At 45.0% G+C, this 26,689-nt stretch overlaps 1 protein-coding gene across 1 annotated transcript in view; it reads right to left on the bottom strand.

Annotated features, from left to right (window-relative positions):
* CACNA1I (calcium voltage-gated channel subunit alpha1 I) overlaps positions 1-26,689 on the bottom strand; it is a 149,638-nt gene that overhangs the window by 27,374 nt on the left and 95,575 nt on the right. Inside the window, exons 5-14 of the mRNA XM_058806118.1 lie at positions 22,911-23,070; positions 20,424-20,739; positions 19,704-19,796; positions 13,629-13,932; positions 11,867-12,267; positions 4,715-4,866; positions 3,478-3,663; positions 2,685-2,802; positions 2,095-2,250; positions 1,562-1,652 (exon numbers count right to left, since the gene is read on the bottom strand). Of these exons, the coding sequence (XP_058662101.1) occupies positions 1,562-1,652; positions 2,095-2,250; positions 2,685-2,802; positions 3,478-3,663; positions 4,715-4,866; positions 11,867-12,267; positions 13,629-13,932; positions 19,704-19,796; positions 20,424-20,739; positions 22,911-23,070 (1,977 nt within the window). The remainder of the gene's footprint in view (positions 1-1,561; positions 1,653-2,094; positions 2,251-2,684; positions 2,803-3,477; positions 3,664-4,714; positions 4,867-11,866; positions 12,268-13,628; positions 13,933-19,703; positions 19,797-20,423; positions 20,740-22,910; positions 23,071-26,689) is intronic.

Genomic DNA, 26,689 nt, shown 5'->3' with positions numbered 1-26,689 from the left:
CAAATTCCACCAGCTGTCAGATTGGCTACTTAAAGTAGTTAGGCTGAAACACTGAGCAAGAGACTAAGATATAGGGATAGCCACAGCCATCCATGTACTGAGGTCACCTTAAAATTCCTGCAATCATACAAAAACTGCATGCCAGTCTATCCTACTACACTGCCCTTCTTCAAATGACTGATCCTTGACCTTTAAGATGTAGGACACTTTTGAAGGAAATCTTAAGTCCTGTCAATGACCATCAGCATTTTTTGAGATGCATGGAAAGGACAGGGTGTTGAATTTTAATGCCTGAAAGGACAGGAGCAATCATTTTTGTTTGACTTATTGCATAATGAAGGTCACCTATCCACGTCTGCATGACAGGCAGTCATGACTCCACTAACACCTCTGTAACCTCTTCCTCCTCTGCCATCTCGGGGGTCTGACTGCCTGCATTCAGCATAAGCTCTGATATGGTACAACCATGTAGCTCAGGATAGGACTGCTTTGAAAAGAGCTTAGTTGCAGAAAAAAACTGTGAGCCAAAAACTGGAGGCACTGCTCCCTGCTGTGGGAGCTGCATTTATGCTCAGAAATGTGCCCGTGGTGCTTGTCTGAGTTGTGCTGTGAGTATGCTTGTGCCTGTCCTTGCACCTTGCTGGTCCTGATCTTGTCTTGCTAACTGGACTTGGCTTGACCTTAGACCTTCCTCACCACTGTGGGTTTGCCTGGTAATTACTGAACCATTGGCAGACCCTTACTAGTGTCAGTGGACTTACTCTGCTCACCTTGTGCAAGAGTGCGCAGCGTGGCCCCTGGCCTCCTGCCTGGCTCTCTGTCCCCTTCAACTCCTGGCTCACCATCCATTGCAGAGCAGGCTACTCTCACTGCTCCCTGCCACCAAGTCCTGTTTGAAGTATAATATCTCTTGTAGAAATACTTTCAGTCTTTGAGGGATAGAGACCTTAGCAGGCGGTTTCTACTCAGGTTGTTCCCACTGTTAATTATCTCTCCTTGAAAATATACGGCTTTTTTTCAGCCTGAATTTGTCTAGCTTGAGTTTCCGACCTTTCCAATCTCATTATGCTTTTTTCTGCTCAATTAAAGAGCTATCTACCACCACAACCTCCTCCTTCTGGTCTACAACTACAGAGAGAGTGATCAAGTAACTTTCCTGATTTCTCTAAGCTTCATTAGTCTCTCACTATGAGGCAAGGCTTCCAGATTTGCCTGAGTCCTTTTTACCATCTTGGTATCCCTTCTCCAAATGTGAGTTTCAGATTTGGATACAGTGTTCCTGAAATAGTGACCTTGAAGATAACCAGAGACAGCCTCACTTCTCACTTCCAGTTGCTGTTCTGGAGGTCATTCAAGAACTGTTCCACCTAGCTACCACATTCCTCAGGATGCCAACATGTCTCTGTTTTTCCACAAATAACACCACAAACCGGCATAAAGTTCAAAATAAAAACTGGCAAGTTCTCAGAAGTGGGAGTAAATTTTCTGCAGAATCTGCTTTTAGGTTTCCCACCAAACAGCAGTAGGACCCAAGCAAATAAGACTGTTTGAGCCATTGTACCTGAGCCTTCCTGGACCTCTTGGAATTGATCAAACTCCTCCATGTTTGAAGAACTCTGATCTTCATCTGAGTATGACCGGTTGGCATCACCCTGGAACACACAGATTTAGAAGCTGGAAACTCAAACACAAAAGACCATTTGTTTCTTTCATTTCTGGAACAACTGCAAAATTGTCCTTGGCAGTCAGGCATCATGTGAGCACTGGAAAGAGTCTTCTGTGATTTGGGATGGCTGAAAGACTGCACTGCTTCTTTGGATGGGCAAAGGGCTCACCCTAAGGTAGCTTCTGTTGTGTTACGCAGAACAGAAATTGTAAATCTCCTTCCAGAGAGCCTCTTTCCTTGCAAGGAATAACACTATTTTTTTTTTCTTTTGCTTAATGGAATACTACCCTAACAAGGGTTATTTCATTAGTGAAATTAAAGAGGGGTGATATTTTCTAAGTCCTTCAGTTCAGTATCCTCAAAGTGTCACATAGGATCCCTTTTTAGCACCTCTCTTCCTCTCTGATGAAGCCTAGGTGGCAGCTCACCTCAGCCTGGAATCCCTCCACAAGAATGGCCACCAGAAGATTGAAGAGTACATAATTCCCAAATGTCATGAGAGCCACAAAGTAGAGGGAAGCCCAAGGTGAGGTGGAGGCCATGCCATTATAGAGTACAACATTCCAGTCCTCCTGGGTTAGGATCTGCAAGAGAGGACGAGAAAGTCAGAAAACATGATGGAAGAACATGAAGCATATTCCCAGAAAAGGATAGTCAGAGAATACACATCAGGACCAGACTAGGCCTCTGACCTTCCCCATTAACACACACCCACTGTCTCTGTCCAGCTGTTAGCTGAGCAAGAAGAAACAAGAACAGCCATTAGGACAGTCATGTGCTGAATGTAAAACTTGGGAGTTGCCACAACAGGAGTGACCTTTGCGCACTGTCTCCTAGGAAGGAGGAAGGCCCCTGTTTGAGATGTACACCAGGTGTTTGGTTCCTATATGCAATTGTTCTTCCTCCACAACCTTTTGTGCTGTCAAGAGTCAGTGCAGTGCTCCTCAGTGAGGAACAAGCATCTCCTGACCCTATTCACTTTGCCCTGGCCCACCCGTAGAGAGCAAAGTGGGCTCACCTGGAAGACGGTGACGATGGCCCACAGCAGGGAATCAAAATTCTTCCGGTCGGGAACTGTATCTCCTGTGTCTGTCCTGAGGCTGAACTTGCAACCAAAGATGTGCATTCCCAGGATGCTTTGGAACAAGATGATGTCAAATATAAATATTTCTGCTACCACAATGAACTCATGAGAGTAATTCTCTTCACATGAAAATCTAATGCAACATCACAGAAGCAAGGGGTACAGCAACACAATCAGACCACTAGGAGCTCTCTGTGAAGAAGGAACTACATATTGCAACCCTGTAGGTCACCAAAAAATTTCCTTTCCATCTCTTCTGACTCAGAGCTCATATATTCCCTCCAACCTGTCAGTCAGATCTGTCCTTTCTACTGTCCTTTTTGCTCTCATATGTCTTCATCTTGCTATCGGCATCCATGGCATGCACAGACAAACTTTCTTGGTTGCTTCCTGCTGCTCTTCTGCCAGAATCAGCCTCCAGACTGAACTGTTGCTGTAGACAGTCCTGATTAGCAGTAGACTTCACCTATCCTGTAATGGGACATTATGCTCAATATCTGCATTTGCTGGCAGTATTTCACCACCCCATCCAGGCCAAAACCCTCAGCTGCTGAATCCAATTTAAGGCAGGATTGAGTTCATCCCTTATGAAAAAGCAAATATTTGTCAGTACTGTATTGGCCTGAAGCAAAGGGCAAGATGAGTTATGCAGTCATGCTCTGAAGCTGCTGTCCCCATGAGCCACACAGTGCCACGCCAGCACACTGTGAGCCGACTGCCTGCTCACCTGAATATGAAGATGAAGAGCATGAGGAGCATGCAGAAGGTGGCTACGTTGTCCATAGTCTTCATCAGCACCACCAGCTGTCGGCGCAGCGCCGGCATGAAGCGCACCAGCTTCAGCACGCGGAGCAGGCGGAACGTCCTCAGCACAGACAGGCCCCCGTCTGCCTGGCCAATGATCTCCCAGATGCTGTGGTCCAGACAGGCATGGCAAGGACGAGGCACAAATCAAAATGCAAGTGAGCAAACAGAAGAAAACAAGGAATAACAACGCTAAGTCTTCACTTTGGCATTGGCAGTACATAGGAATGTGCCCCTTGTTGACGGAGTGGCAAAACTATCTTTCGTTCCCTCAAAAAGGAAATAAGCCTAGAAGTTTCTCTCCTCAATTAGGTGAAAAGACATCTCATAGGACCTGGGGGACTTCACCTCAAACTTAAGGATAGCTAATTGGATAGGAGCCAAAAAGTCCCGCCTGAGCAATTTACTAGAAAAAGAAGAGAACAAAGAAACTAATCGCTTTTGTGAGGTGTTTTACCAGGGGCAGGAGGACCTCTTGCACCTGGCTCAGTTTTTCTCTGTAGAGAGTTTTGTTATTTTGTCTTTTATTAAAACCTTTTTGTTTCCAACACTACCAAAGAAGCCATCCTGCTGATTTTATGCCTTCTAAGGTAACTGAGCTATCTTGGGTGTGAAATAGGTCTCCAAGCGCTTATGAAACCTGGCTCAAGGAGACCCCTGTTTCAGCAGTACAAAGGGATGAGAGAAAAAAATCTGTCTGAGCAAGGCAGAAGTATGAACTGCAGGCTTATCCTTGTATTATGAAAGCTGCATTTATTCCTTAAGAATATGAACGTGGCAGTACATGTTGCAGGAATTAAGAAAGGCTTGCAGCATCGAATTCCAGCAAGACAAGTTCTTCTATCACACTTTAAACCTTTCTAACATCTTCAATTTGTGCATTTTCAAAATATTTCACAGCTAACATTTGTTGTGAACTTAACAAGGCAGTTGCAACTGCCTCCACTCCACAGAGGAGAGAACTACGGGACAAAAATGCAGTGTGGCTTCCATAGCACCAACACCAAGCACTGGGAAAAGACATCTTGGTCTCCCAATCCTTGGCCTTGTGCATCAGCCCAGCTCCTCAGTGTAGCTGCTAAATCCTTTTTGAAATACTCTGCAAGCTTTGTGCTACTCTTTTCTGTGCGTATTTCAGCTGATCCCCAAGCCCTTGTCACCTGATGATGACGATGATACTGTCAAAGATGTTGTAGGGGTTGCGAAGGTAATCAAAGAGACCAAAAGCAGCAAGTTTCAGGATCATCTCCAGGGCAAACATGCTTGTGAAGACAACATTGCTGATTTCCAAGATGTTGGTCAATTCCTCTGGCTAGAGAGAATGCAAATTCAGAGAGTCAGAACTGAAAGAGCCCTGAAATTATGGGAAATAAAGTGTTACCATTCCCAGGGAACAGGGTTTGTAGGGAGTTGCAAATTTCCCTGGGTAAGACTAGAGTGGAGCTGGACAGTGACACTTGCACTCCAATTCCTTTGCAGATTTGCTACCTTTACCATAGATTTGATCTCTAACAACTTTTTTTACTAGAGAAAATCAGGAGCCTCACAGCCACTCACACAGCCAAGGCTGACCAAGCATCTCCTACATCCCACCTCAGATCCTGTCCCCCTGGCTAAAGGCGGGGCAAAGAACTTATTTTGGGTAAAGAACTTATTTTGGGCAAAGAACTTGAGTATTTCTTGAAGGAGAGCAAAATTGGCTGATTTGCAGTCAACCTCTTCCTTCAAGAATTTCTTCCTCTGAGGTTTTCCACAGGTAGCTGGTGCTTTTTTTTTTTTTCCCTGAAATTTTGAAACCATTTAAATGACTGGAATGCAGTTCTCCATCTTCCTCTAAATATCACTGCACCAATATGCCCCTTTCCCCTCCATTTTTTCACTTCCCCATTTTTCTCTCCCCCTTTCCCCACTAAACCCTTGTATGCATTCATTTCCTGGTCTTGCTCCATCTGTATTATGCCTCTATCCTCAGAGTGGTCCCAGTAATTACCCAAGAAAATATCAAACTAGACAAGACAACAGCAAGGAGGACCACACTGCTAAAACCTATCTGTAGGGGACAGAGAGAGAAGGACAGGGTGAAGAATACAAAGAAATGGACAGGAAGAGGAGAAAGGCAAGTGCACAAGGTGAAAAATCCAAGAATGACACAAGATGAGTGTTGAAAAATAAAGAGGGTGCATCTTCCTTTGCATTGGTCTGAGCTCTGCCTGACCACCAAGCCACTCTTTTAAGCATCACATAAAATGTATGGGAACAAGAAAACTGCAAATGGCTGTTGTAGAGAGCAAGAGAGGACAGACATTCCTGGCCCTGTGGAAACAAAAAAGTGAGTCCCTGAAGGTCAGAACCAATATTTTTTAACTCAGTATTAGTGCCCATGAGGAAGGGAAGTCATGGTCTCTCCCCATAGTCTGCAAAATTGTTGTTTTGCTGAAGGGTGGCCTTTGCATTGACCATGCCTGTTACCTACAGAGCTGGCGCAAAGGGAAATGAGGGAGGAATGCAGTTCTGGTTCTGGCTCTCTGCCTGAAGCTGGAGTCTGCTTTAACCCCTGCTCTGAGGCCCCCAGGGGCCAGTATCCTTCCAGGTGAACAACTGATCTGGAAACTGCTCCTCACAGCTCTGGCTTCCCGTGCCCTTTGTTAATTTCTTGCATTCCTCATTGCAGCTTTTTATTAAAATAGTCCATGTCTTTAAAATGAGAAAAGTGGAGATGTATCAATATCCATCCATAGTTACATCTGAAAAGCAAAACCACCCTGAAAATGATGGAAAAAAGAGTGGAGATAAGAGAAGAGAGAGAAGGAATGAACAAGTGCATGAGGGAAGGGAGAGATGAAGATCACTTTACTGAGACCCAGCAGTAACAGCTGCTGAGAACACGAGGTCTATATGTTAAACTGAGATGCCAATTTCAGTCTGAATCAAACCATTATGTCAGTGAAAATAAGCAATGCAAAAAACCAACAGGTTATGATGGTGGGCTTATTCTCCTCTCTGCTTTCCATACATTCTCTCATGCTCTTGTAGGGAGCAACTGATGTTTGAAAAACCATGCTTGCATCTTGCTTGTGGAAAAGGTCACCTGTTCCTCTGTCTCTCCTTCCCTCCTTGGTATCTGTTTCTCTAGTCAATCCTCGCCTGTTAATCTGTTTCTAATGGGCCATCAATCAGCCCCAGCAAAGCATCCTTCCTAAACAGAGGAACAGGAAAGACTAGGCAGAGAAAGAAAGACAGAAAGAAGGGATAAGCAGAGATAAAAGCAAAAAAAGAGAAATCAAAAAAACAAAGCTGGAAAAAAATTAAACTCACTAGCATCCACAAGAAGTAGAGAATGAAAGAGCTGTTTTAAATAGTGTAGCAAAGAAGTAAATGCTGGGAAAGGAAGAGCAACACAAAAGAAATTAACTCAGGAAAAAAAAAAAAAAGAGGTGATAAAGAGGAGCCAGATGGAGAAGCACTAAGGCAGATCCAGCATTGCAGCCGTTTCTGGAGATAGAGCCAATTTGTTAGAGTGCAAAGAGCCATCAGCTGGAGGCCAAGGCTGCAGGGTGGGCTCACCGGGGTTGTGTCCTGTGTGGCACTGTCCTTGTTCCTAGGGCCATGTGGCTGGGAATGACAATGGACGAGGCAGGTGTCTGGGACCCTTCTCTGGCCAGGGAAGTGAGAGCTCGATGAAGAGGACAAGCAAAGGGGAAAATTGGTTCTCTCCTTTTCTTCCTACCAACACATGGGCTCTCCAACATGGTGGATGTGTCACCTTGCAATTGTGAGGTCTCCCCGGGCTTCCACAGACAGCATTCAGGCATTCAGCATCTAAACCCTTCTTCCTCCCAGGTTTACCTAGAAACTGTACATTGAAGAACCTCCAAGGAAAGAGCTGAGCTCAAGGCTACTTTAGTCCAAGGAAAAGAAATGAACACCAGAAATCTCCCCACAAGCAGTCTTTTCACATTGCCAAGACAGGACAGATTGATTTACCCATCACACTAGAAGTGGAACTTGAATATAATTATGGGAGCTGATTATTGGGGTAAGGAGGATGGCTTGAAGGGGCAGAGATCCCAGTGGGCAAGGCATGTCCAGAGCCAGTGTTTTAACCAGAATGGTTAATCTATCCTGTGTATGGATCTCTTTCCCAACCCATGAAACAACCCAATTCACATTGTGGGATAAAGTCCTCCATCTCTAACAATGTAGATCAAATACTGAGAGTAAAAGATATGATTCAGATTTACTTCAGCGCTCCTGTCCCATGATCAGAAACTAGAACTGGGGCAATAGAGGGCAGCAGCTCAGCTTTTTTCTCCCTTTCAATTTCTTACTAACTTTGGAGCTCTTTTGCCAGATTTGACTGAAAATATAATTAGTCCATTATCTAGCAACAGACAGAAACTCCTGCATCATAGGAAAGGCTAAGAAAATACAGATCCCCATGAAGCCCCCGCAGAAAAAAGTTTCTCCTAACCAGGAGTAAATTTGCAACTGTCTAGAAACTGAAGAGTAATTGATGTGACCTATGGAGACCAGCCCTACTGAACCTACACATCACCGCCTCTGTGATGAGATCATGAGAAAGAAATATTCCATAAAGAGATCTCTCCAGCCTATTTTTACTCACAATTTCAAAATCACTTGGCAATAATTAGAAGAGCCATAAAAATCAGCTATAGAACATACCAAATTTTACATAAATTTAATCACCACCCCACAACCAATGCAGGATTACATGATTAGTTCTACAAGGCTGAGGTAACATGGTTTCATCACCACTCCAGGGAGACTGTTCCATCCTCACTAAACATCAGTATGATGAGCTGGCTTGGACATTTGCTGAATGTTTCTGACAAGGAGCAAATGACAAAAAGAGAAGCAATAACTGTAAAATACAAACTTGTGAATGCAATAAATGCTGGTATAAAGTGAAATCACACAGGCTAAAGGATTTGAGGGTACTGATCCACAGGATGGGTCTAGTTAGGAAACAGGGGATCATCATCTAATCCATACAGAGAGACATCATAAAATACTGATCTGATGTATGAAGGAAAACTGTAAGTAGATTCTGGAGAAGATAAACCAAGTCACTCAGCTGTCTAAAATGGCTGCTAATGGCAGAGAGGTTTGAATCCAACAGGCCATTCAAGAAATACATGATGAGAAAGGCAGTCTGGGAGATTCAGCTGGGACAAGCTTTTCATTCTCATGCTGAATAAGGGAGAAAAATCAGCAGCACCAGACCCACTGTGAATATTAAGAAAAAAATAAGCCTCTTAAAAGAATTCTTCTGGACAGCCACAAGAATCTAATATTTTCTACACTGGATTTTAAAAATAGACATTTCCAAATAGAGGCAGATCTGAAGAACTGCTAAAACTATTTCAAGCAGGACAAAGCTTGAAATGATGGGGCTTGGCTTATGCAATGTCTCAGCAATATCTAAAGGCCTAATACTGAGAATATTACATGGTATATTGCAAACTGATGGATTTAAATAAACATAGCTATTTACAAATGATATCTTGTTATAAGATCATGGATTAAAAATGACTCAGAAATTCAGCTTCTCCTAAAAATGAGTTGATTTCCCTCACAAGAAATATATATGCAGATGGAAGCTGCCTTGGCCACACAATTAGGAGTGGATGAATAAGCCAAACTAAGCCAAATTCTAAGGTCATTTGAATATGAGTAAAGGTATTTGAGTTGTTGAGGTTAAGTCTCTTGGAAGAAAACCAGCATGAATAATAAATTAATTAAACACCTGAATTATAACAAATAGTTTAAATTCATGTCTTTCTGTCTGTTGGTCAAGACAGGGCAACACTCATGCATGTGCTCTGTCCCCTGAGTTCCTGTGTTTATAAGCCTGAAACTTGTGCCTCACCCCTTAACCTGATGGCCGTGGGTGCTTTGCTGGTGAACTGCCCATAAAAAAGTGGAGTGCCAAGTTGCTGACACACATGCCATGAGCTGCCCAGCCAGGTATGTCCCCAGAGAGTGGCTGGGCTTGTGCTAGCCCATGTACCAGAAAAGAAAAGCTCAAGGCGTCTCTACAGGCATTAGCCCTGGGTCACAAGACATCACATGATGAAATAGCTGAAACAACAGAAGATTCTTCAATCATAGGATGGTGTCACCCATCAAATCACAGATCCTGGTGGGCAGAGGGCCTTTGCTGGATTTTGTTCTGTCAAAATTTGTGCTTTTGGGAGATAAGACAACAGCAAAAAGAGAAAGAAAGGAGAAATAAGTAGGCAATGAAGCACCAGCCTAAGATGTACTGATGGCATGGTTTGAGAAAAACTTGAGCAGACCAAAGGGACGTACAAATGTCTGTGTGCTTCTGAGTTAACTGCTGACAGAAAAGAACCCAAAATTCATGGTATGGTATGAATATGTTTTAGTCTTGTGCCAGGATAACAGAATTCAGTACACATTTTGAATAAACAGGCTGCACCACATTTTTCAGTTATGATCAGTTTGGCTGACAGCTCTTCTGGTAGAAACAGCATGCAGGGTCATAAGCTTTTCCCAACTACTTATGGATAAAAAGTGATAGCACAATTTAAAGGACTATCATTAAGAACCTGCTACAAGAAACCCCAAGGCTGCAGAGGCAGATCCTACTCTGCTGCAGGCTGTACAAACACAGAAGAGGCATCCTAGAAGGGCTTAAATCTGCACATACAATAGCCAGAACATGAGAGTGAATTCTCTATCTCCAGCTCAAGTATTCTTCTGTCAAACTATTATTCACGCTGTGTCCATTAAACCAGGATGAACAGTGGCTCTCCCTGCTTAGTGATCACATCTTTAAAATACCAGTGGGCAGTTTTCAAATTGTCCTGGGCTCCAGCCCTTAGTCATCTCTCTGCTACGTGATAAATACTTTGCTCTTTTTTATCTATTTCCATGAGTCAACCCCTCCAGCGTCTTCTTCATTCTCCTCTCTTCTGGGCTCCTGCCAGTATTTTTCTGGTACTGAAGCAGCCAGTGCAGTTTTGAATTCTGGGATCAAATTAAGGTGTCACAGCCTTGTATCAGAAACTAGCTGGGCTTTGAAAATTGGTTTAAAGCTTGGTACGTGGGTGGGATCCAGACATCTGAGGCTTCAAATACTGCCTCAGACACTGTGTTGCCTCAAACAGGGAATTTAAGATACTCTGGGTCTGGAGGTATCTTCATCCTGATACAGCACAGGACAAATCTGAATGCCTTGCTTGAACTGGGCTCCCTGCCTGTCTCTTTGCTGCCTGAGACTGTGCTCAGGACCAGACTTCACTTTGGCTCCAGAGCTTCAATACAGTCAGCACCTCAGTAGTGCGGCAATCTCTTATTTTGTGATCTGGGTAGACACATGGAGTGAATCTTGGTCACATTCAGACTGGCAGCATAGATCTGAAATGTGGACGTTCAGCATGGACTGTTCAATGCAAAGTGCAGCAGAGCTACCAACCAGCAATGCAGATGCAAGGTCATGGGCATGCTTAACCCCCTCTGGCACTGCACACCACAGTGCAGACACAGTCTCTGTCTCCCAGCTATAAAATGAGAGCACACAATTCCTCTCCATCTCACAAGCCTGTCATTAGGATAAATGTACGAATGACTCAGAGCTGCCTGCAAACTACTGGTGTGAAAGTCAAGCCTGTGCCCACACCTGCTGCTGTTGTCTGACCTATCTATCACTTCTTACTCTCAGGGCAAAGGAAAGGCTCAAGCAGCCTGAGCCCCCAAAATGACTGGAGATTGGAGGTGGTGTCTTTCCTAGCCTTCTTGTATAGATAGAATGTACTCAGACATCTCTTAATTAAGTTGGGAAGGCTAGCAAGCTGATGGATTTGAATTGAGATGCTGGTGAAGTGCCTCTGACATCCCCAGAGGGCACATTAAATTAACCACATAGACTAAGGATTCAGTGAGCTAATGAAGAGAGAAACAAGTGAGAGAGATGAGGAAGATGGAAGAGATGAGGATGAGAGAGCAGCAGACAGAATGTGGAGACAGGGCATAAAAGAAACAGTGGGATGAATGACCAGGGAGGAGGAAAAGAGAGGCATTGAAAAGAGGTGAGAGGACAATGCACAGAGAGAGAAAGCAATTAAGTACAGGTATAAGAAAGCAAGAGACCCTGCAAGATTCTGAGGCTTTCTCCAAAATCATGCTGGGACCACCTGTGCTGCAGTCTGAGGTCCAAATTGCTCAGTCTCTGCCTCCACCAGGTTGCATCAACTGCTTAGCAAGGCCATAACCCCCAGCAGGAGGGGGAGTCCACGCTGCCCACCTTGTGCCCTGAGGTGCTTTACCTGTTCGTGGTGCTCAATGCCCATGCTGATGGTGTTCACCAGGATTGCAATCATGATCCCACGGTTGAAATACTTGCTGTCCACAATCACTCGAAGCTTGACCCTCACTTCTCGCCACATGTCACTGCAGATCTTCAGCCGTCCTCCTTCTTCCAGCTCCTCCTCCTTCTCCAGCGCTGAGGCAGCCTGGTCCTCCTGGCTGCCCTCCCCCTCCCCGTCACTGGCCCCTCCATCCTCCTGGTCTGAGCCAGCGCTATCCAGCACTGAGAGCCTTCTGGATGTTTCGTGCTCGGCCCTATGGCATCGGGGGCAGTTAGTGGGATCAGAGGTTGCTGTCACAGCGATGGGCTGGACCAAGCCCTGAGGAGGGCAGCCAAGAGAGCTGTGCTGCTGGCAAAGCCCTGGAAAGAGAAATGGTGCTGCTTAAAGAAGGAGGATATGAAAAAGACATTCAAAGTGGACACCTGCTTGGCTTCTGGGTATTTAGACTGGGTAACTGGGCTTTTTAGCTGTGAGGATGATGAAACACTGACAGATCATCTCAAGGAGAGCAATGGGAGCTGTTGCCATTGGGGGCTCTATGCTGACAGGCTGTGTCTCCAAAACACACGGTACTGTTCAGCTTGCCTATGATTAGGCTGAAAGAGGGTCATGTCCATCAGAGAAAGAACTGCTTCATCTCATGCAGAAATCATAGCTTGAGACTCACGAGCTTGTGTTAAGTGGGACCCGAGGGGAAAAGTGGTCATGAGAGCTGCTTTTGGCCTAAACTGCTACAAGTGGGGTCTGAGAAACCCCAGGCTGAACTGAACTCTCTAAATCAGAGAAACTACATCAGCAAAGCATCTCAAGAAAACAGAAGAGGTAACACAGGAACACTTCCCCCTGACAGTGTGCACTATGAACCAGAGAAATCTAAATTAGTGTTCCTTGATCCTCCATTTTGGCCTGGAAGATCAAATGGACACTGGGGGAAATGAAGCAATTAATTCATTAACAGAGTGCATGAAGCCTGCAGAAACCTTTCTTCCAGCAAGTAAAGAAAATGAAAGTTTGAGTATGCAAGACACGCTTAAGGAAAATCTGCCTTTTTGGTTGTTAATGGGAGCATAACTTAGGAAAGGCATCAGCAGGCCGTTAATACTAACTCTATAAAACCATTTTTACAGTGACTTTTCCAGCCAGGAACCCAATTTAAATGATATCTCATGTCTAATTTTATGCAACAGCATGTGCATAAAAAAGGAATTGTCTCCATCATCCTTGCATATCAACCAGACTTCTTCAGCATCACTCCTTAGGTTCAGGTGACACCTTATTGCAATTCAACACTCTTTGCCTCTCTCTTGAGGTCTGGAAGCAACTCAGTTTGGGAGGAGAGCTCTGAGAGACCTGTTGTGCCACCAAGTCCAATCCTTTGACCCACTTTGTTGTATCCCCTAACTCTTCTCTCTCCCAAACTGCTATCAACACCTGGCTATACCAGACATGGAGCCCTTTACAAGTGTCTTTATCTCTTTATGGTCTCTGGGTTTCAGATTTTGAACCTCCTGGCCAGCCCTGTTTCATTCCCATTCTTGCTGGTCACCCCCACCTTGCTGCTCTGGTGTGCTGGCCACGGTGCCACGCCCAGTGGCCAATGTTAATTCTGATTCTGTGCTTTATAGGCACAGGTCCTTCTGCAAGCTGGCACACGGAGACACTCCCATTCCTGTCCCATTTCCACCACTGGCATTTCCAGCTTTGCCCTCGCAATCCTTACTGTGGTGCCTCTGGCTTTTCCTGTTGCCGCCGGGTTTGGCATGGCCGGGCTCGTGGCCGTGGCGCCAGCTCTGCACGCTGTTGTAGAGCCCCAGGGTGCGGCGCTTGGCCTTGCGCAGGATGTGGCAGACGTACTGGAAGATCTCCTCGTAGCAGTCGCCCGGCTCCATGTAGCTGGCGACGGTGCTGGAGGACAGGTAGCGGGCCCTCTGCTCCTGCATCAGCTGGTGCTCCCGCTGCTTGGTCTCCGAGAACTGCGTGGCGATGACCACCAGGCACAGGTTGATCATGAAGAAGGAGCCCACCTAGCAGCAAAGGAGGAGAAGGGACCAATGCCAGCATGAAAAAGAACATGTGAGAGCAGGAATGTAAGAGGAGAGAAAAGTAACTGGAGGCAGAGGAGTGGGAATCAGTCTGCATATGGAGAAGAGGTTTCAGAGAAAGCCAGGAGTGCATGAGCTTGGTTTTGATAGCTCACTCAACATAATTTCCATTAAGAATTTAAAGCTATGGATTGAAATTCAGGAATAGGTCCAACTTTCAGCAGGTTTTGGGACCCTTAGCAATCACTTCTAAGTTACATACAAACAGTTTGATGAAAACTGGACTATGTTTTCCCCTTCTTTGTGTTAAATAGAATGTAGGAGACAGAGAACCAGTTTGGTTGATTTCTCCTCTACTAATTAATTTACCACTGAAAAAAAACATTTATAGTCTCCACCTCTTGGAAGAAATGTCAGTATTCTTAGATCATTTTAATGATACACTAGTATACTTGGGGCATATTATTGATTTCTATCATTTGCACCTTAATTCTCCAAGGAGATGGGGCTTTCCTGAAACAAGTGAGCTTTTGAAATCAAAAAAGATTTTACAAATAAAATATGTCCTTTTTTAGAAGGACACTGAGTAGTCTGATAAAGCCAGACTTCCTTGCTTAATTTCTTTTTTTCTGATACAAGGCAAATCATATTAGCTCTTCTTTAACTTGTCCTTTGGCCTACATAGGCTTCTCATTTCAAACATAAAAGTTTTAAAAACCACACTCCCAACTTCTTAGAAAGAGCAAGCAAAATGCCCAGGTTCTCCATATTTTCCATACAGAAGCCCAAATGTCTACCAGACTTAATTTAAAACCTGAATGCTCCCTTTAAACCTCAGTTTTCCTATTTATAAAACAGAGCAAGCATTTCTTTTTGCTGAGAGTTCTAGAGGCAAAACAAACTCACCCTGTGTTACATATCATGAAATTAGAGATTAATTTCAATCAGGAAGTAGATAGCTAGATAGATAGATAGATAGATAGATAGATAGATAGATAGATAGAGGGAGGATAAATCCTGGGCTTCAATATGATGAGAATTTCATACATAAAAGGGCTGGTAACTACATTCAAAATAATTTTCAAAAGCTGTGACACCTTGATTGGTGTCCACTCCCTGCAGAGCTGTGTCAATAGGGCATTGATAAAATGCAGAGCCTAAACTCTGAACAAAGACTCTGCATCTGCAGTGCTCTGAAACAGACTCCATGGGGCAGCCCCTGGAAGGAGGTTAAGCACCAGCTCAAGACTTCACTTCTGCTTCCCGTGGACCTGTGAGCATCCCTGCTAAGGGGCACCCTGGCATCAGTTTCTCCTGTGTGAACCCACACAGGACCCATCTCCCCTCACTTTGCAAGCAAACAGCTCTGACAAAGAGCAAGATTCAGTCCTGACCTTGTCTTCACATGTCTCTTCCCCTGAAAGCCTTTCCAGCAAAGGGGACAGAGCAGGCAAAGGTGCTGATAACCTGACCCCAGTGCTTGTGAATGGAAAAAAAGTTTATTTCAGCAAGTACCTCAAAGCTTTTTTTACCTATCCAAGCAGCCTTTCCCTCAGTTCACAGCCCTTACTGCCCCTCTGACCAGCTTGCCCTTCTGGGTGACCCTTTCTCTTGCACACAGGTGCCCTTTGTTCAAAGGGCATGTGTCTAACATCTCAATAACCCTTTGAAACACGAAGCTCTTTCCAACCAGATTCAACATAAGGACAATAAAGTATCTCAAAATAAAGGACTTTTTTTCCCTTCCCTCCTCCTCTCAGCACTCTTCAAAGCTGTTCTAATTCTGTTTCCCTTCATCACTGAACCCTTCTCTTCTCTTTCCTTCCCCCATATTTCAGCCTATTTTTCCTTCAGCTTCAGCATGCAGCCTTGAAAATTAAAATAATGCCTCGTTCAGATTCCTTTGCCTTCACCCAACATTTTCCCTAGTCTGTGATGTCTTGCATGTTTTATTTTAACTGATGAGCATATTACTGGGAATCCAAATTCTTCTCAGATGCACTCTGCTCAGCAGCATGATACTCACCCGGCTTTCCCTTTTGGTTGTGTCCCTCAGCTGGCACTGAGGGAGGCAGGGCAGGGAGGTGGGCACCAGCTGTGTGAGCATTTCTGGAACACCACCCGTGACACCACCCCATACTCTGCAACCTCCCACAACTCCCCAACAACAAGCAATTAGGGCTTGCCACACCTTCTCTCTGGGCCACTAGAGGAAGAGCTGAGGGCTGAGATGCCTCACGAGGACTGCACTGTCAGCCTAGGGTTGACTCTGGAGAGGGGCTCAGGTTCACATCCCTGAGCCCTGTCCTCACAGGCACCGTTTGCTGCCATGTCCCACCAGATGAACAAAAAGGATGGGAGTGAGGAGACTGGATATGGGAACTACTCCTCAGTCCTTATTCTTTTAGCTAGGAACATTAAAACCCAAAGCAAATTAGCTTGGCTAATCCTTAAAACCACAGGTAAGTCCATAAACTCTCAGTCTCTGCTGAGCTTGGCACTGCCTCCCAGCTAGGAGAAGGACAGGAAGGGTCCCAGAAGGCTCCTAATTGAGTGATTCATCTCAGCTGGCTGAGCAGAGAGACAGAAAGAGTCAGACATGGAGTCAAAGCATTTGAGAGAAGCAGATGGAGACCCTTGATTTTGAGTCCCAACACAGGGTCCTGTTCAGCCCTGAGACTGAGCTGTGCTTTGATAAAGTAGATCCTGGCCTCATCCAGCCCAAAGTTCAAGCCCCACCTCTGAAATATCTGACAAATCTGACTAGTGCTGCAGATCCTGACTTGTCGATTACTTTTACTGCTTTACTGATGGATACCCAACTTACCTACCCTCTGAGGCCCACACATGTAAGCACAGAGCCCTTCAAGGAGCCCCTCTGTGCTGCAATGCAGATGCCAGTCTAAGAGGTCAGAAGAGCTTGCTCCAGTCCAGGAGCCATAGCAGTGGCTGAGTAGCTGGAGAGGTGTCAAAGAGACACCTGGACCTCAAGCAGGAAAACCCAAGTGAAACACTGACCCAAGAGCAGGGAGTAGTCCTTCCTTCATATCATATCCATGATCTCTGGTCAAGGAGGAAGCATTTTAAAATATGCTGAACATATAAAATGCTTTCCCAGGTTGTTCTACAAGGCCACTCAGAGTGCCATGGTCAGTCAGCACCCTTCCTCTCAGAGAAGCACATCTGTGCAGGATCTCTGTGCTGGGAGTATATCCAGGTGGTGGAGCCTTCTTCCTGCCATATGAGCAGTAGCAGGTAATGCCCCATGTAGGTGTTTGCAAATACCATTGTAGGAAAGAAGTCATGGATGAAAGCACAGCTCTAGAGAGAAACTGTAGAGATCTAGCCCCAGAAGAGTAAGTCTGAGCCAAAGCTAGAATGTGAATGGAAAAGCAAAGAGTTAGGGCTTAAAACACAACTGTCAGAACAATCCTGCTTAGAAAGCCAGGCCTTCAAAGCATGGAGAAAGAGGGAAGGAAAAAGGCTGGAAGGACTGTACTTCATGAGACTTAAAGTGGGATCATCATTTCTATATGAAGATTCAGATAGAAAATACAGCCAAATAGTATCAAGTTAGACATGGTGGCTTGCTCTATGCTGCAAAAGATACATCACATGCCAAGAAGGTAGCAGGAAGGCTAAATACTTCCTTGGCCTAACTCCAGAAAGGTAAAGAAAATATTCCACCTAGCATATGACTCCTTTGTTCTCAGCAGTCCCCAAAGTAACCTGAGAATCATGTTCTCCTGTGTTTGACAGAAATAAACATATATGGCTTCTGCAAATGAGGAGGGAGTGTCTAGAAATGTCAATGACACTGCAGTAACATCTCAGGTGGAGTGTTTAATTGAGGGTTTTCGGTGCCTGCAAATGCAGAGACACAGTTTGAATCACTGTGAATCCACATGACGTGAGCCAGCACTAGAAGGATACTTAGAAACCAAAAATACGCTGACAGAATTTATTTAGTTGGAAATGTGGGGGGAAGGGCAGTTTCTGGAACTGGCCTACAAAAGACTGGGTATGTGTGCCCCAGTGCTTAAACACTGACCCTGCACAGTCCTTCCTGGCTCTGGGAGAGACTGGGGTTCTGGGACAAGTAGTAAAGTCTGTGTCTATTTGCACATTCTATAAATTGGGGTATCCTGACCATGCTGATCAAAGTCAAAATGCAGGTGGGTACTAAATATCTATTGCATTGTGGGATATATGAACGAAATTAATGGGAAATTATTATTTTCTGAACTCCCAAAAAGTAGTAGATGTCCAGTTTGCCCTTGAGAACAGAAACTCCCCCCGCATCATCCCATGTGCAATCACATCTCTGCACTGTCTCTTTGGGACTCTCCAGCATCAAAGTAAAAGCAACATTCCTTAAGGTATATTTCACCTCTGCTGTCCAGGTTCGTGCTTCAGCCCACAGGGAGTACGTCATATTCCTGTTTTTATCTCCTTGTCTTTCCCTTGTGAGAATAGAATACTGTAAGGCAGGGTGAAATCAAGGATATAGTAAGATTTTTTTTTAAGTTGTGTTACCTGAAGGGGCCAATAGATTTTTTTCTTTTGGGCCATCCTCCATATGTACAGGCTGCAGAATTTCTCACAGAAATTGATTAAAGTCTGCTTTATCTCAAGTCATTGCATGCCAGCTTGAATGTGAACTAGATCCTGTACTAGGTCAGTCTGTTAGTGCTACTGGGTGACTGCTTCTAGAGATCCTATTTCCTGAAGGGCACGGCCCAGCAGGACAAGTGTTGGATGAAGACCAGAGTCCTGGCCAAGTCCATTCATCCAAATGCACATTGGCCTTGGAAATATACACTGAGGTCCTTGCTCAGTGACCTGAAACTAAATTGGTCCTACCACATACAGATTTTATACTTCCCATAATTCATCCTATGTCTTTCCATTTCATTCTTGACTTTGGTCCCCCAGGTGAGCAATGTGCAAGAGTCTTCATAAAAAACACAACCCTTCCTTGTTAGAAACAGGATATTCCCTCCAAGAAAACACACTTATGCAAGGGAAGCCTGAGGAACAGGGAAGCAACAGTACCATGTTCCTCAGCTCTCATCCCAGGTGCTGATAATGAATATCCTTGCAGAAAACCAACCTTCAAACTTCATTTATACAAATCCACAGGGCTTATAAACTGATTATTAAGTTCTCATTGCTGACACACTTCTCTCTTTCCATCCTATCATCCACAAGGGATCTCACACAGCCAGTTTATTTTGGACTGCTGACACTTTTGGAGCAGTAGCTCCTTTTCGTTCATTGTGAGGAAGTAATTCAGCATGACAGATCCTGAATCTAACAAAATGTGAATCTCAGACTCTGAACCTGATAAACCCAGGTGCTGCCAAAAGCTCCTCACTCAACATGGCTCAAAAATTACTCAAGAGCTTAAACTGTATAGAGATCTAGTAGAACATCAGAGAAATATTTGGCTTTTAAGTCAACTGGTTTGAGGAATTTACTTTGCAAGTAGATCTGCCAGTGACAACATTATTCTACACTGGGCACGTATAACTTTAAAAATCAATCTTAAGTATATTTTTGAGTGAAGGCTAACAACTTATCTGACAACTATATATGTGATCCTGCCTCAGACTCTGGGTGAAAATCAACTAGCTGGATTTTCTGAAATTTCTAGAAGTTTGCTTCCCGCTATCTATGTTGACCTAACACCTGGTTTTTGTCAGCTCTTAGCTTGCATTGCTGACAAACAATTCATCAAACCTTATACTTACGATTATCAACAAGATAAAGTAGATAAAATTGTAGAAGGAATGGGCATCCATCACATAGTACATGATCTCCACCCACCCTTCCAGTGTGATCACCTGCAAAGACAAACAAGAGAAACGGGAGGGGTATTCCAGAGCTCACTCCTCAGTGTATAACAAGCAGATACTGGCAGGTTTGGTGCAACCCAAGAAAGGTGAGAAACAACAATTCATTTCAACGAAGCCAAATTTCCATTTTGGGAAATCAGCATGGTACTGCTTGGTGACACTGGCATACTGTCAAAGCCTGTGAGATCATTCTAGTCCACAGCAGGAATATTTCATTAAAATAGTTCATTTCCCTGGATCGCAGCGGGGGAAAACCCGCAGCAGGTTGCTGTGCCCCTTGGACTGGACACCGCGTACAGCCGGAGGAAAAGAAAAAAGGCATGGATTTTAGCTCCCATCTGCAACACGTGTTGGGAATTAAAAAGAAAAAAAAAATTCCTTTACTATAGCTGTCTGGACTGGAGGGGAAACTGGTGCGAGTCAGCCTGAAGAGTGGAGCTTATTTTGGCAAGCACGTTCATGTGTGCACTGTCTCCCTTACCAGGGGAGTTACAACACCCTTTACTTTGCACCTCTGTCACACCCTGCAGAAACTACCCCTGAAGCCCAGAAGGACTGAGTTTGAAAAACAGAAATATAAGCTTGAGCCTTGTAAGGAGGCTATCTCAGACTTACCTGAAATATCACAATCCAGGCATAGCCGATGTTGTCGAAGTTGATGGCACCCTTGTGCGGGTTGGCGTTGCCTGTGCGGCACACGTTGTAGTACTGGTTCCAGTTCACACACATGCCACTGACATTGAACTCTTGCCGGACTGAATTGTAATAATAATAATCATCCTTGTCCAAACAACACTCGTGGCCTCGCTCCTTCAGCGGGGGTATTTCGTGACAGCCCATAATTCCATTATCTCCTGACAGCGAGCAGATAAAGGGCATCTCATCATCTTCCTCTGGTTGGTAATAAGGGGGCAGGACAATGTCACCTTGTCTGCAAAAGAAGCCACTGTCAAATTTCCTGTGACAAAGCGTTTCCTATCTATCAGTGATACTGGTGGGGCTGGGAGCCCCCATTCTGACATAGGGACTGCATTGGGTGGGGGATTTCCAGGTTTATTGACTGAAGGGGAGGAATGACAGGGTTCCTGAAAACCAGTAAATTTCTAGGGTCAGCCCCCAGTTTTCAGAGCTTTTCCTGCCATCAGATCACCCCAGGCCAAATTGCACAATCAGCTTGCATGGAGATGAAAAAAAGCTGGAATGCAGAGATTTGCAGTCTGATACTCTCCCCATTAACATCAAAGCTAAATCAGATGCAATGACATTAAGGAAGTTCATCAGGCTTTACTGTAATATGTTCATATATGTAACTGCTGATGGACATGTTTTATAACATTTGGTAGTGAACCTTCTGTACTTCTAAAAAAAAATCCAGTTCATGCATAATTAATATTGCACAGATAAGCCTTAAAATTCAGAAATGGAAAGATAAAATTGACTTAACCTTAACTTTGACTCCTCCTTGACAGCTGGCATTACGGGTGCAATGTTTTATGACAAGTTCATGTATTTTTTCCAAATAATGCAAGCACCTTCCAAATGCATGAATAATTAAAATCATCTATGCTTGCCTAGCTGGAGATGAGCTAATATCAGAAAAGTGAAAGGTGGAGATGCAAAAAAAAAAAAAAAAAAAAGGATTAAGCTCTAGCTGGTGTATTCCTTGTAGTGCTACAATGCACAACTTTCACGTTGTGCAAATGCAGACTTTTTCCACTAAGTGTCATTGAAGAGGACAGGTGTTGATGAAAAAGAAAAAGACAAGCTCTGATTGTTAACTAAGCAGGACTAAACTACAAAGATATGTTGCAACTCATCCTCATCATTGGTGCATGGGCACCTTCAGAACTGATTTCCCTAGTAATGGTCAGCCAAATATTTTCTAATATCTGTCATTGTGAAGGCTGTGGCCCCAATTCACTTCTCAGTTACATCAACTCTGCATGGATATAATTACACTCATTAAAGAAGTGCTACTCCTGATTTACATAAAGGACAATCATCCTAAACAGTAGTTTTTCCCCAAGGAATAAATAAACACTGCTTTAAGCAGCTCCTACTTTGCAACTCCACTGCTGTTCTGCACATTGTATTTTCACACATTTTTCCCCAATTTGAGATGCTCTGAAGTTTCAGAACTGTTTAATCAGTTTAAACTGATCTACAGCTCTAGGTTTTCTTTAAGTAGTCTACACTGATAGCACCCCTGGGATTAGCATATGGTTTTAAGAAAACGTTTTAAAGCCTGAGATCTACTAAAGCCAGAGAGTCAACAGGAAGAGCTGTGCCCTGAAACTGGGTAATCGGAGAATTCATGGCAGGCAGGAGCTTTTCCATCCCACTGCCCCTGGGAGGAATAAAGCTGTGCTCTGCAGACTGCCCCTGAAACCCTAAACAAACCTCAGATACCTGAATTGACCCCTGTGTGGCTTCAGGCTCTCTTTGCCAGAAGTGTTCCCATGTTTCTCCACAAGTTTTTTGTCCCATTCAAACATTAATTCTTTGCTTCTAGATGCTCTCCCTCTACTAACCCAGCTGTGGGACACTTCTCCTACCAGCCCTCTATCCCTTCCCCATGGCACTGGCCACATGCAATTCTACTCCTGAAGTTTTCTAGAAATTTCTCAGTGTCCCTCCAAAGGTAATGCACTACTATTGAAAGAGACACCCAGCTCTATTTTGGAGGTGTAAAAGATGTTGCTGGATGCATCAGGCAGCACTATGGCTTTCTGTAAGGCTCCTGTGAGTGTTATTTTCTGTCAAGAAGGAGCAGGTTCAATATCTTTTGGCAGCATGTTTCAGAGTTTCAGTTCTTTCTGGGTGTAGGAGCACCATCCTATATCACTAGACATAGCAGCCATGCTAACCTATGCCTTGATCAAATCCAAATGAACCCAGACTCTTGCTGTGAAGACAAAAGAAAGCCAGCTGTCTTTGCCCACCCTCCCTTTCCACTGCAAGATGTGACCAACACCCACACACTATCACTCCACACATGGAGTAAGTGATGCACAGAGAGCCTGGCAGAAGACATGAACAGGCAGAGGGAAAGTGAAACATCCACAGCAGGAAGGAAGGCAGTGGTGTCTCCCAGTCACTCACACTGTGAAGTTCTCCTCCATGAAGCAGCGGTTGCGGAGCAGCCCAGCCCACAGCTGCACGCCGATGATGCCGAAGATGAAGAAGACAAAGAAGCAGAGAAGAAGGACGTTCCCCAGCATGGGCAAGGTGTCCAGCAGCAGGTTCACAAGGATGCGCATGCCTGCAGGGGGAGAAGAGAACCAGCAGGAGCAAGTGTGGGACACAGGGATAGAGAGAGGGAGAGAGGAAGGGAAGGAGAAGGAAAGAAGTTTACAAGATATGCATAATGAAAGCAAAAAGCCCCATGAAAAGAAAAGCAGAGTGTCAGAAATTAACCACTGCCAAAACCTGGCCAGATTTATGGTTACTGCCCTTTCTTGTCCTAACCTCTACTGACAGGCAGCCAGCAGAGCTGCTGTGATGCTGTGATCTCTTAACCTTAGGCCTTCATCTGCAGCAGAGAAGAAAAGAGAATGAGACTTTTGGTGCCATCAGCTATCTGACTGACATAACTCCCTCCGTTTTCCCTGCAGAAGGACAACAGAGTGACAACGGTCCCAAAGGGGCATGTCAGCTCAACAGCCCCATCACCCAGTGGCTCCAACTGAAAGTCATCCCAGTACAGCAACTGCAGCCTGTGAGATCTGCATGGACAGACCAAGGCCAGCCTGCCAGTGGCATGAACTTTTTCAGAATATATAAACTAGCATAGATACTTGTTTTTTATCAGTGACAGTATCATCAAGAGACAGTCATGAAAACCACAATTTCCTCCCCTGGCTAGTCCTCATGCCCCAGTGGGGCTGGAGCACACAAGTAGCAGGCAGAGCCCAAAAAGCTTCCAGCACAGAATATCTGCCCAGTGCAAATGTTTCAAAAGAATTTTTTTTTACTCTCTAATTACCTAATGAATTATTCTTGTGGTTTTATTTTCCCCTTGGCTCTTTAGCGCACAGCCACAAGTAGGGGTAAATATAGTCCATTTCTCCATGGAGCTAATGGCTTTTTCTGTGCTCTCCAGGGATGGTGAAAGCCTAGAAATTCTTCTGAGCATCACAGTACTGCTTTTATCCCTGTGCACACCTCATGAGGTTGTCTCTCCTTGTCTCCATGGAGGTCCCCCCTCAGATACCCAGAGAGTTCCTTCACTGAAGATGTTCCATGTAGGCCAGCAAATAATTAGCTAATTAGGTATTTATAACCAATTCATTGCTTTAGATGGCAGTGGAAGGGGAAAGAGGAGGGGAAGATAGGATTAGGATTCTCTGACAGCCCTTTGAGGCACAAGATAATCTCCCTTGTGTACCCAGCACCAAGTAATTACCACACAATACTATACATTATGTTCCATGTCTGTTCCCCAGACTGCTTGCCCCACAGAGAGGGGAGGAAGGGCACCTGTGGTGGGGCAGGCAGGCATGGAATTCACAAACACTGAAGGAAGAGGGAGAAGTGTGCCTGCTGTGGAACAGCAGACTGATTTGGATTAGTAGAGAATGCTTTGGAAACAGAGCAGGGTGGAAGAGACACAAGTGGTATTTACAGGTATGTGATGTGTAGGAAGGGGAAGATGCTCATTGGTGCCTCCATGGGATCATGAAGGATAAGGGATGATGGCTCTAGCTCTAAGACCAGGCTGTGGAGCAGTAGTCAAGCCCTGATGCCTGCCTGTCCTGCTGTGTCACCAGTCACCACATAAGGCAGCTTCTAGACGAGTACATCAGGGACACAGCTCCAGCCACTCACTGGGGATCACAGCTGTGCCCTGAGTCACTGACAGCTCTCTGAGCTCTCAGCACACCAAGTCCAACAGCACAGCCACTGAGACCTGCTGGGCCCTGGAGAAATACTCTGGACAGCCCTGGGACTTCAAGACTGTGCACCCTCACTGTAGTGCTACGTGCTCCCAGCATTAATGTTGTGTCACAGGAGGAGCTCAGTAGTTCCCACAAACTGTCCTGGTCAGTACATTAGGGAGAGCCAAGTGACACAGTACCAGTAATGCTGCAAGAGAGGGTGGTGTTTTTCAGATCAGTTGATGCTAGCTCCATTTCAGAGCTGGGTAATGGGAGAGATGAGGCTGCCCTTACGTTGAAATGCAGAACAGACAAAACAGACATTCACACCAGAATTTTACAGACAGCATCCTTGTTGGGTCAGAATTTACAAAAATTGATTTTGTCTATGTTCCAAGAAAAAGCAAATGACGTGCAAAACTTGTCTGACTTTTTCTTGGAAGCATCCTGCCTGCCCATACGTTCTCTATCCTGACTCTCAGAGGGATTACTGATGGTACAAGATTATGCTGTCCACAGCTCCAAGATCATAGCTATTGCCCCCATGTTAGGTACTCTGGGGTACATGGGGCCACGACCCAAGAACTGGCAGGTGTCTCCTGTGGCATCTTTTCCACATCACAAAGAATTTCAGCATTAACAGGTTCTAAGTCCAAATGAAACCAGTTTGGGGTTTTGTTTTTTTTTTTTTTTAATTTCACAGTTTGACAGATTAATCTTTCTCTTGCTATTGATGCTGACTATGGATATGAGATTGGCTCTTCAAAAGCAGTAATGATGAATCTACACCCATCTAAACATTCAAACATCAGTTGCAACTGCAGGAGAAAGAGGAAGAAAGGCTGAATGGCCTAAGGCCAACAGGTGATGATTTACCGGAGAAGCTGGTGGCCAAAATAATGAGGTCTCTAAAGCAACTGCCCACCAGTTGAAATGGGAAGTGCAGCTTTGGGAGTATTCTGTTTTGGGGAACTGGGATGCATTCCTTTTCCAAAGGGTCCTTCCTGGACAAGCTGCCATCCACAGCAACACATGTGCATCTTGAATGACAAATTCTGAAAGGTGCTGGAAAGCCCCTTCACCAAAATCCTGCTGCTGCCTCCTTCCCACCTTCTGCTGCCTCCACCTGCTGTTCAGCCATTTTTCTCTTGCTCTGCCTACAACACCCCTCTTCCTCTGTGCTGCTTCTCAGCTTCTGCGCACACCTTTCCTGGGCTCCCTCCCCACATCCCCATTTCTCCTTTACCATTGGCAGAGCAGAAGCAGTGCTGGCTCACAGTAAGGAGGGGATATGAAAGGGACGGTGACCTTTTCTGAAGCAACCTTTGTAAAAAGGGAACGCTGCTCAAGAAGAGAAAGGAAGAGAGGCTGGGCAGTCTGGAGGAAAAGCGAGGAGGGAGAGCATTGATGAAACAACATTCAGCAACCAAACAGCCTTCCAGGGCATCAAATATGAAAAGGTTTTGCTCTCCAAGGGAAATAAAAGCTAGAAACATTAAATATTCATGAGTGCCAGGTGTGGGCTCAGAAAGATCTTTTCTCCACTCACTCTGACCAGGGGAAGGGAGGAAATGAAATGGCCTTGTCTGTGGGCATCCAAGGAGGGAAACAATGCTCACATAATGGTTTCCTGCTGCTCACCCATGGCCTTGAGTCAAGGGGTAGAGAAGGGTGCTCGATGGTACCTCGAAGGCAGGGCTGCTTCTGTGAAGACATCCCACAGGAGCAAAGCCACAGCCACTCAAACAGAGCAGGAGATGGGGGGAAAGTATGTACAGGGATGAGAAATGGTGGGAAGGCAAGAGAAGTGACCATCAGATGGAAGCACAGGGCTGAGCAAAGCCTCTGAGCTCCCTCCGTGGTTCAGAAGTAAATCGTCTCTCTCAGGCTGGTCGCACCCAGAGGCCCTTCCTGACAAATTCAGCAGACACCACAGTGGCCCCAGCTCCCTCCCGACACTCGCCATCAGCCCTGATTAGCCTGGCTATCGCAGCTAAGCGGACT

Source organism: Ammospiza caudacuta, chromosome 5, assembly GCF_027887145.1.
Source record: "Ammospiza caudacuta isolate bAmmCau1 chromosome 5, bAmmCau1.pri, whole genome shotgun sequence".
Classification (NCBI taxonomy): domain Eukaryota; kingdom Metazoa; phylum Chordata; class Aves; order Passeriformes; family Passerellidae; genus Ammospiza; species Ammospiza caudacuta.
Note: the sequence above shows the minus strand (reverse complement) of the source record. Positions and strands in the feature narration are given on the sequence as shown.